Source organism: Cygnus olor, chromosome 1, assembly GCF_009769625.2.
Source record: "Cygnus olor isolate bCygOlo1 chromosome 1, bCygOlo1.pri.v2, whole genome shotgun sequence".
NCBI classification, from domain to species: domain Eukaryota; kingdom Metazoa; phylum Chordata; class Aves; order Anseriformes; family Anatidae; genus Cygnus; species Cygnus olor.
In genome coordinates, this window is record NC_049169.1 from 45823258 (window position 1) to 45835210 (window position 11953).

An 11953-nucleotide genomic window follows, 5' to 3' on the forward strand; every position below is an offset into this window, starting at 1 on the left:
GGTCGTAACAGGAGCTTACCAAATTGGGATGGCGATCAGAACGAGATGGCTGTAACAGCACATGCTCATCTGAAGAAGAAAAGAAGCACAAGCCAGCAATGAGGATATGTATGTATCTCAATGCTCTGAGTAATCCTGGGGGCTGTCAGTATGCACCTTTGTTTCCCCTGTTCATTTGGTCAACTCTGACTGTTCAACTAGATCGATTACCCTTGGGTCATATAGATCATGAAAAACAATTTTCAGAAAATAATAGCATCTAGTTCTGCTTCAGTCCCCCTCACTGGAAGGAGACTTGTTAAAGTCCTCTGAAGGGCATGAAATCTGGTGAAGCTTCTCCTTAACTCATGTCATCTAACTGGCTAAGCCAGCCACCTTCATTCCAAGCTAGGTAAATAGTGCTTTAACATAGGGCAGACGAGAGAGGGAATATGGCCCTGCAGCTGGGAATAGGCCATTCCTGAGCCCATTGAGTATCACCAGCCCAACTAGAGAAGAATTCACCTACAGTCATGAGTCAAGATCAGTGTCAGCACCTGCCACCCTGAGTGAGTGCCTAACTGTCCTGACACCCAAGGCAGCCAGGTGTAGCAACACACACCAGCACAGCTCTCCCATCTGGCTATTGCTTGTCAACGTTGCTCTTTCCTGCCCCACGTGCACTGATGGCAGAGTAAAGGAGCTTCTTCTGATGCCACAGTTGCGTTGTAAATAGAACTAGTAACTACAGGCTGGGTCATTTCTGTTTGTGTGGAATGCAGGTCTAGGACACAGATAGGATTAACCAAGCCACAGCTGCAAACTTGGTTCACCTCAGACTATATAAGCCTGGTAGAAATTCCAAAAGGTGAGAGGAAGGGAAAGAGGTTTGTTTGCTCTCCAAAACAAGAACCCACTAACCCAAAACACCAAAACCCCTTTTTAAGAAGGAAGTGTTCAGATTACTCTTGGGCAATTTTGAGTGACCTTTTAAGAAGTGTTTAATGTCCAGTCAGTTTCATAAAAATTCCCCCCCCCCCCAATTAAGGTATCTTAATTTCTTCTTAACGTGTGTTACACCAGTAAGAGCATTCACTATTTTTATCGCCTCATGCTATCAGTTTTTTGCAGTAAGAATAATAATGAAGCTATCAGTAAAAGATGAGAACGTAATGAAATGCAACACACACATTTCATAGTATCAGGTTTGTAAAACTTTATTTTTAAACTCTGAAAATGAATTTTCCCCAATCCAGTTAAGTACAGGAAAGCTAAAACACAATCCTAACTGACAGAGAACAAGCCACAGTTCACAGTTCTGAGTAAAACACTGGTATAACAATATAAGCAACTATACTACTTATATATCAAATTTCTCTTCACAGATATTGTGCCCATGCTCTTCATAATCTTCTCTAGTTACTACCATGTCTTCGAAGTCATCGTTTTCAGAAATGAGCTTCCCACCTTCCCAAGAATAAGTAATAGGGCTGAAAAATGAATAAAACTATTGTTAATTTTATCCAAGTTCATTTAAAATATAAGTATGCAGTGATGATTTCCAGTAATTATTTAGCTATACCTAACAAAAAATATCTAAAATCAGAAGAGACTGTTTCAAGATAATTTTTTGATTGCTAAATGAAACCATCCAGCACCAGACAAATTTTGAGACAGTTTCAAATTTTACCAGTGCTAAGTGACTTCCCTTTTTATAAAATATTAAGTACCTTTTGTGAGGAAGGAAGTAGAGATGTCTTTGTATTTACTTTGCACAGGTAACAATTCCTTAATATTTAAAAATACTCTTTAATAATACTTTAAAAGGTAAAATTTTTTTGTACTATCAAAGACTACTTGTTTTGGCTCAAATGTAAATTCACTTGGTGCAAAGATGTTATCCCTTCCAAATCCATGAAGTGGCTACAATACTAATGACATGCCAGCATTCCTGTGCTGAAAATTCTTTCAAGTAAAGGACTAAACTCTAATTGTGCATACTTATGTATCCAATTCTCTTGATGAAACTATAGTCTTACTGATCTATTTGTAATAGGACTGTTCCTGGAAACACCTACTTGTGTGCTTAACTTTATTAGGCAAAGTAACAGGCAAGCAGGTGGTCTCTAATACATTGTTTGTCAGAAAACACACCAGATTAAAACATCCTTCTTGTACAATGTTGGTTCACTTAAATTAAGGGGATGAATTTAAATATTAATTATCCTTTTATCAGCAAAAGAAATCCTACTTTATATTTTTTTCTGCTAGAAGAAAATGCTTATTCTGTACAGTTTAGGGCTTACTTTTCAGGAAGAACAACAGAAACATCATAGTCAGTTGGAGTGAGGCATCGAACTTCAGAATAGACCCGATCTCTGAAGCCCGGAAAAAGGGTGTTTCCTCCAGTCAGAACTATATTCTTGAAGAAATGAGGTTGCATTTCTTTAAAATTAAAAAGAAATAATAATATCTGTAATTAGAGACTAAAGATTTATTTAGAAATTGAAGTTTATTCCCAAATTTGTTATGAATTCAAAATGGAGTAAGAAATACTCAAAGTAGTGATTATATAGTGATCACATCAGTTAAATAGTTTTAAAGCAAAACAGAAAAGTGATCACAGTCTGTTCATTAATTATCAAAGCCAAAGTCTAAAAAATCACGTTTTAATTGTCTGTTAGATTGCATGCCTACCAACACATTTCCCTTTCAAAAGGGATTTTATTTTGTACTTAAAAAAAATATATACATATATCATTTCATAGCCTCAACACCTCCGTACTTATGTGTTATCACAAAACCTATGGAAGTCTTCTTTGTAGTAACATTAATGTTACTACTACATTAGTGTACATAATCTGTAACATGAAAGCATTAATACTACTCCTGACAAACACAGTAGGCAGAAAGGTTTTAGACTTTGATGCTTGAATGACTGGACTGGCTTTGGCCAGTTTGAGTTTTCTTTCAGTGAAGAAATATTCTAAAACACAAACTAATTTCGGGTATATTCTATCATTGAAGACATGTAAGTCACATTAGTAAATGATGTTGGGAAGAGTTCAGTATACAGTGATTAACTGAAACAGAAATAGAAGCCAATCTATGTACCACCACAAAGCTCTGTTTGCATAACACGGCATCTTGTAGACAATAATCAGTCCTAGGGCATGTGACACATACCAGAAGACAGAACAGTTCACATCTTAATAATTGGCATATTGAGAGTATTAGCATCCAAAGAGTCTTAAGAAGCTAAAACAAACAAAAAACAAACAAACAAACAAAAAACCAACGACAACAAATTTCAAAACACTTGAAGTTATACCTTCAGGTAAATTCTGAATAGAATCAACAATAGCTTCAGGAATTCCCATCTCTTGAATACCAATATCTGAAGGATGGAAGAGTATTTCTGGAACTGCAAATCTTTCATTTGTTAGACGAAGTATTTGTTCACCAGTCTTGTATTTTCCACTTAACACCATCTCCTCCCTTGGCTAAATTAAAGATAAGGATAGTAACCACAGTTTAGGAAAAGAAATTATATCCTGGAGTGTTTAGCTAATCTTTTTCATATACTGCAGTGGAAGGCCAAATATTCTACATTAAGTTATACTACCTACGAAGTCTTTTAAGAATAATACAAACTGTGGTATTAAATTTGAGTCTATCAACTTACCAGCTGCAGGTTTGCCAATGCAAAATACAGTGAATATACGCAGGAGTGACACTTAAGATACACGGACTGCTTTTGAAACTCTGGTCAACTCAGTAAATAAGGTAATACTGTTAAATTTTCACTCCTATGAAGGTTTTCCAGGCTGTTCTACTAAACAGCTCTGAACTTCCTACATACTAGGGCATTTAGATGAAATTCAGAGACTTACTAAAACAAAGCAAAGCAAACTTCCTTCAACAAATAATAAAAAAAAAGGCACAATACAATAACGTTACATGATAATTGAAAGTAGGGTGCGTGACAGCACAACTATAGAAAGCTGCAAGTTTTAAATAATAGAACATAAAGTCCTATGCCAGAGATGTAGCATTTCATTTTCATGCCAACTTGCTAAGGAAATGAGTGACCCGCTGTCTACTTTCCCTCTCATCTGAGATGCAAATTAGAGGAAAACTTTAGGTAACTGCTCAGAATCCGTTTTTTCCACAAAGCTCACAGGATTCTCAGAAGGAAGGTAAAACCTACCTCCAGAAGAAGGAGGTAGCAAAAAAACAAGTCAGCACGTGGAATTACTTCTTAGCTACAGTGGTTGCAACCAAATTAACACAAATGCAGCGACTAAATACACGTGTTATTAGGTTTGCACTGACAGCAATCTGAAATCTGAGGATAGTCAAGTGCATTTGGCTTTGTGATTACATTTAGATGTACACTACAAGTTAGTATCACTGTATGTGTGAATTGCTATATACAAACAAGCTTCAGGAAGAATGCAAGCTAAATAAATTCTTCATTTTGAGCAGTTACAGAGTGTGTGGAATCATCCTACAAAACAACAATATACCGTTTGACAAAGTCAACAAAAATAGATGACTGATTTTGTCATTTTTCTACCAGAATATGGAAGGAAGAGATGGAGCCTATGCCATCATTCATTATTCAAACAATACACAATATTTCTAAAAGCATCTGAGCTACTTCACGGATTTGCCACTGAAAATTAATACAACTTGTGATACTTGGGCATTTTGAAAATTTAGCCAGTTAATGCATAGCACAGAAAGAAGTTACAATGCAGCACTAGAAAAAAGTCTTTTTGACCATCAGGAGTGTATTTGTGCAGGGGAAAACAGTCCAAAAAATACTTAAAATATTACCTTACAAAATCCTTTTTTGATTGTGCTGAAGTCTGGCAAAACATAATCTACCATTACAGTATTTTCCTCTCCTTTCAATCTAAAAGAGAAGAATGTAAAACACAACAGAATAAAGAACAAGTTCTACAACCCAACGATTTTTTACTGACTGGATTTCTCTTGACTTAACTGGAAAAATTTCTAATTTACAGGATATATTTTTTTCTGTACAAATAGATTATTCAGAAGTACCAACTTTTACATTTAATAGCATTGTATCCATACTTGGCAATCTCCATGTCCTTGTAAAAGTCTTGAGACACATAACACACATCTTCTTTTACTTGGTTAATTACATGCGTTTCATCCATAACATGCAGTTGCCTGTGCAAAACAAACAAACGAACAAACAAAAAAAAACAAAACAAAGAAGTTTGAGAATAATTATAATTCTTAGTATTACCTGTTCAAGTTTTGCATTGGAGATAGGTTACCATAATTTCAAATCACAGAAATGTACTAGTATCTAAAGCTTGCATTCAATTTACAAAAGCATACCTGACATACCAGAACTTAGTATTTTATTATATTGCAACTTAATAAACACAAATATCTACCTGCGTTTGCCCTGTCTTAAGAAGAATAGCCGTAACTCTGCAATTAGTTTTAATAGCAAAGGTATTACACCTTTGCTATCTCTTTACCTAGGTAAAGTCTCAAGCTAAAAGAACTTAATAAAATGTCAACTCTATTGAATTTTATTTGTGGTGTAGATAGAATCAAAATGTAGCACTTATTTGACAGCTGACTTATGAACTACTGAAACATCTGAGAAAACATAAGAACCTGTATAATTGTGAACATGCACACACCCTTGGCAACTTCAAAAGCGCTGGCACTGTGATGAATTAGGCTGTTGTTTTTAAATTATTTTTTTGGTGGCCTAAGCTCAAGATGGCAATTAGCAGATTATAATAGACAAAAATCCCCTTTAAACAGCATTTAATCAAAAATTCACATAACCAGAAAGAATATCCCCACAAACTTCCCACACATTTTATATCAAGTCTCAAGATGATGGTCAGTAATTAATCTCTTACTTTACCTGTAAGATATTATCTCCTTCAGATGGTTGGTTAAGAGTTTTCCTCCAACATTAATCCTACATAAAAAAAAGTAACACAAGGAATTCTGTAGTTACTAACTTCAGGCATAACAAACAATCCTCCTAAAAAATCAATAATAGTGCTTACCTGATAATTGCCTCTTTCTTCTTTTTACTTCTGCAATATGGTACAATATGTGTAAAAGAGTATCCACTATCCACAATGATACAACATAGCTCAGATGGATTATCCCGGAAATACCTGTGCGCACTAAGAGCTCCAGCTGAAAAACAGAAAATTTCATTCAAACTTTACACGAATATACACTTTTAGAATTCACATTGATATGGAAGTGCTTCAAATTTTAAATGCTTTTTTCAGACTTGTAAGAACTCAATACAAAACACTATAGCCAACAAGTGAACTAATTTTGACAGTGGATAAAATTAAGTATTGTATATCCTCTCCCCCTTTATTCTTTTTCATGGATTCCAGTGCATGTTCTGTTCCCTCTTCTGTGGCCTAAACAGATTGATCACACCACAATTTATCAAAACAATCTAAAGGGACATCTATTTTTCAAAAGGGTTAAGATGTTATTTTACCATTTCCTGTGATCCCTGCACGGTAATGCATTTCTCGACCACAATGCTGCATTTTATTTGAAATACAAAGCAAAATTAAAAGTCACCACCACCCCCAAAAGAGGAACACTGTCAAAGTCTCCACACAAATCTTTGGTAGACTTCCTCAAATGATATTTCAAAATATATTCATTATCTCTGCCATCTTTTTCTCCTCCCAGATTTGCTTTAATTATATGCAAGACACTCTTTAAAAAGTAGTATAAAAGTAAAGGTTCAATTTCCATAAAAATTTTTAATCGAGTCTGAGTACACATATTAGTGTATTATTCAAGAACCAGGAAAGAAATTAAGTGATTTGTATGTGTATGCATTTAAACACAATTGGAATTTTAACCTTGAAAATAATAAGTGAAGTAGAAGGGGATATACTCACCATTTACTCTAAGAACTGCTTGAAACTGATATTCTTCAAATAGGATTTCATTCATGGATTCTTGTATTGAACTGAAGTTAAAATAAGGTTCAGTGATAATAATGTTGGTATCTACAAAATCCACCTATGAAAAATACACAAAGATTGTCCTTAAACAAAAATTAAAAAATAATCCACTATGACATTTTGCAGCAATTGAAGACTGTGTAAATTTGAAGACATGATTATCACTTGCCATATCTGTTAGCAGAAGCTGGGCTTATAAAGTTTTACTTTTTTTTTTTCCCTTTGTGAAGACTTTATGAGCAGTGGTTTAAAACATAATAAAAGGGAGTACCTCCTTATATACTCTGCTCCTGTTACCATCCTTAGATATTGTAATGAGATACCCATGAAAAACACTACAATGCTCATAAAAGATACTTTACACCAATTCTATCAACTACAGCAAGATTTCTTTTCAACAGCTCAGCATTTGCATCAAGAAATCATGTATCTATTAACCAAAAACCAGCACAAAGCAGAAACAACAAAACTCCCAGTGACCTCTTACAAGGCCAGCGAAAGATCCTGGACTTTCTGCGTTTGCTAATGCCTCGAATTCCATTAGAGAAAACTTCACATAGTTATTTTCACCATAACTAGATACGGCCCCAAACATATTACCAGCTGTATCTCCCTCTGTAGGTTTTACTCATGAAAAAACAAACAAACAAACAAAAACTGTCAATGAATGGAATCTAGTTCCAAAATGTAAATGAAAGCTAAATACCAAAAGCCAGAACTGTATATTTTTAAGTATGAAGATTAAGACATTTAAGGTACTCTTTCATTCTGTATCCTACATGTTAACAAAACAAAACAAAAACTTTCAGAGTAAGTAACAATACACCATATTAAAAAAAAAAATACAAGAGAAGCCTTATTACACACCTTGGGCTACATCCAGTTGGTGTGACAAACAAGAAAATTGCATTTCATATATTTATATTTTATAAATTCAGTTAATTCATTGGCAATAAATGGTTAGCCAAAGATACAGCTACTTAATGCCTGTGTTTTGGCCTACTGACCTAGTTCATCACTATCTTAAATGAACAGTTTCTTAATCTCTAAACCACATTGTATCTGTCTATAATGATGTTTTTGTTTTTTTATTTTACAAACTTGAACTCTTAATTATATTGATGTGAATTTAAGATCGACATATGTAAATTGACCTCAGTATGGATACACACAAAACTGGAAAGTAAAATGCTTTTGAAATTCCTATACCAGAGCTCAAAGTCATAATTTTCGTCAGTTTACAATAAATCCTTGTGATTTCTAATGGAAGTCACTTACAAAGAGAATAGTAAGCTCAGCAGTTTTATTTAATATTTGATTTACTTATGTTAAATCCAATAGTCAAGGCTTAACCTACACAAATTGATTATTAAAAAAAAAGAGAGAAAGAAGGAAAGAGGCTCTTACTTGATACATTTCTTTTCCAAAAAGATAATCCCAAACTTGTCTCTGGACATCCCAATTAACCAGGTAACCCTGTAGGAATTTTGAAAAAAAAAACAAAACACCATTATTTAGAAAATAAAAATATACTTCACTTTTTAAACAATTACTAGAGATCGAAAAATGTCAAACAATTGATGATCTGACAGTATAAAGAAATCTGAGAGTGAAAGCGTCTAAATTCTCACAATTCTATGCCAAGAGTTAAGGTAACATGAAATAAACAATGTTACAAATATCCTCCACCTAAATCAAAGAATCACAGAATGGTTTGGGCTGGAAGGGACCTTAAAGCCCATCTAATCCAAACTCCTACTACGGGCAGGGACACTTCCCACCAAACCACATTGCCCAAAGCCCCATCCAGCCTGGCCTTGAAGACCTCCAGGGATGGGGGAGCTGTGTCGACAGGTACTATCTTTACAGAGGAGGACATACATGATTTGACATTGAGCAATCATTAAATCATCCTATTTCATTCATACCACTACATACTCTATATATTCATATATACAGCGTGCTCTTATATAAAAACCATATTCACGTGTTTATCAGTTTTTAACAGTATGCAGACAAATAAAAAGGCAGTCTAACATTTGACAAAGAGATTCTCCATAATAACAACTGTCCAACTAGCATATAAATTTAAATCACATACGTACACGTTCCAAATAGTTATATATATTATACATCTATGTTATATACTTGACAGATGCAGCATATGGGGGCAGCACCAGGTGGAAACAAGATTACATGCAGATTTTGAATTCCAGCTAGGGAACTTGAGGTGTGACACACAGATAAGGCTGCCAGAAGCTGTGCACATAGAAGAGCAAGGTAACTCGTTTCCTGCACGCACTTACTGCGCTTGGCAGCAGCGCTGTGACACTGCCCGCTGCCCAGCGTGCCTCTTGTACGCCACGACATCAAAACCTGCCGTGGGGGCACATGGCACAAGAAGTATGCCAGGAAGCACCTGCTGCTGCCCGGCAGCGCCGCTCGGCTCAGGCTCTGCCGCGTTACCTTCTGAAAGGGGAGGATGTAGAAGAGGCCCGAGGGGTCCTTGATCTCATCCAGCTGATTCGCCGTGAAGGTTTTCAAGCGCGCCGTCTTCGACCTGAACTGGCAGTTGGGGATAACGCTGCGAGAGAGGGGCACAGCTCCATGACACACGTCGCAACCGGCCTCGTCCCGTCACGTCCCCGAGCTGCGGGTCGCCTGGAGCCCATTCGGGGCCGGTGGCCACCGGGGGGCGAGCTCGGCCCTGGCCCCCCCCCATCCCCCCATCCCGGTGCTGAAGGAGAGGGCCCGGGCCTCCCCCCACCGCCCGCGGGGGCGGGGCCTCGCGGCGGCGAGTGCGCAGGCGCAGTACCGGCGGTGGGCCGGGGAGGGGAGGGGCCCGGGCGCGCGCGTCTCGCCCCACCCCGCCCCTCACCTGACGTGCGCGTGGCTGTAGCCGATCTTGGCGGTGTAGGCGCCGTTATCCAGCACCAGCGTGGCCATGCTCCCCACGGCGCCACGGCCGCCGCCGTCCCAGTATTGATCCGCCACCGCCGTGGGTCTCTGTGGTTACCATAGAGCGGAGGAGCAGCGCGCGCGCGTTGCCTGTCGGGACGCAGCCGTGCCGCCGGGACCGCCCCACGCCGAGAGCCCGCCTCCGGCGCCGGAAGCTGTCGCTGGGGGAAGTGACGAGTGTAGGGCCCGGTGCGGCTGCGTCACGGCACCGCCCCCTAGCGGGGAGGACAGGAGGGCGTGGGGAGGTGGGGGCGGCCTCTTCTCGCGGATAGCCGGTGATAGGGCTGGAGGGAACGGCCTCAAGTTGCCCTAGGGGAGGGTCAGGTTGGAAATCAGGAGACATTTCTTCTCAGAACGAGCAGTCAGGCGTTGGGACGGGTTGCCCAGGGAGGTGGTGGAGTCACCATCCCTGGGAGTGTTTAAGGAATGGTTGGACCTGGTGCTTAGGGACATGGTTTAGTGGGTGACATTGGTGGGAGGGGGACGGCTGGACCAGATGATCTTGGAGGTCTTTTCCAACCTTAATGATTCCATGATTTTGCTTTATCCGTTACATACCATCACAGTGCCTGCTGTCATTCAATAAAATAGGTAATGCAGCACTTTGTATCTCCACGTAACTCCACCAGAAATATAAACCGTAAGGATAACCGCTACTCAGTGTGATTCTTGTTCATCCTAACAAACATCAGACATCTTTCCATGAGCCACCATGTGCAGCGGAACACACTAGTTTTTAGACCAATCTCTGCTTGTCAGATCTTAAGGACAGCATCATTAATCCCTGCACTAGCAGATCCGTTCTTTGGCTCTTGAGGTGAGGTCACAGGAATTACCAGAGGCCTGTTTCTCCAGGTCAGGAGTTCCAGGATCCTGTTAGAGGACACTGTGAAGTGTTGTTTTCCTTCTTTGTCCGTTGACAGGTACCATAACAGTAAATTTTGGTTTTGTAATTAAAACTCCAAGCCCAAAACACACAAAACACAATGCTTTAGGTACTCACAGGTTTACAATGAAGCATACAACATTATTCGTAAAATCATGTAAACGTTACTTCACCCTTTATTAACGATATAAAGTTCTCAGAGTAAGAGACAAATTCATTATAGCTGTTGCTAACTTTTGTCTTATGAAATTAAATGAGAAAGGCAGAATTTAATTAATTCCTTTTCCTCTTCTAGATACCAGCTCCAGCTCTATTAGATTATCATTCGTTATCATGTAATGACTTGTATTGAATTCAGTTAGCTGTTCTTTTTTTTTTTTTTTCTTCTGTTTTAGATCTCATAAAATAAATACCAGGCCCTTAACAGTTCACTTACGTTTATGTATATAAGTATTTTAAATCACTAGGAACTAAAGATTTTTTTTTTTTTTTACTATCGTTGCTAACTGGGGACAGATTGCATACGTATTTATTGTGTTTGCTTACACACTCACCCAGATATTTGCATGGCACTTCTGATAAACCTTCTTTGTTGTTAATGGAGTACCTAACAAAGTCAGTACCATAGCAAGGATACAAAAATATGACCCTCAAAGTCACTTTTACACAGTAGCAAACTTTGTACATTGATATTTGTATATTGTATATTACAATAATTTAGAATTCATATTTTGTGATGGTTTTCAACTTAGAGCAATGGTCCATCAGACTACTCAAGCTTTGCATGTCTGGAATTGTTGTTTTTTTTTTCCATTATCCCTACAAAGCCATGCTGAATTTCTCATGCAGCAAGTATAAAACAAAGTACACACTGAAAGCAAATCAGAACTTCTTAGGTCACATTTTATTTGTTCTTTTTCCACATCCTCTACTGCCTCATTTAATGGAAAAAAAAATATTTTTGTTAATTCTTCTGTTTTCTTCATGTTTCTGAAGTTACTTTGATTCTAGTTATGTATTTTTTCCCTGTCTGTATTCCATTCCAGTTTACACAGTGAAGAAATCCACACCGCATGAAAAGTTGGACTCCATCTGCACACCCCCTGCAAAGCACAGA

The 11953-nt window shown here is 38.0% G+C and overlaps 1 protein-coding gene across 1 annotated transcript; it reads right to left on the reverse strand.

The window, feature by feature from the left end:
- Positions 1–1183: 1183 nt before the first annotated feature.
- Positions 1184–10117, reverse strand: ACTR6 (actin related protein 6). Its single transcript, XM_040556371.1, has 11 exons — positions 9871–10117; positions 9459–9576; positions 8400–8468; positions 6927–7050; positions 6054–6189; positions 5906–5962; positions 5086–5184; positions 4822–4900; positions 3311–3482; positions 2286–2424; positions 1184–1469 (listed from the first exon to the last, which is right to left on the reverse strand). Exons 1-11 carry the CDS (start codon positions 9936–9938, stop codon positions 1340–1342), a joined length of 1191 nt encoding a protein of 396 aa, XP_040412305.1. The 5' UTR covers positions 9939–10117; the 3' UTR covers positions 1184–1339.
- Between the last annotated feature and the right edge of the window lie 1836 nt (positions 10118–11953).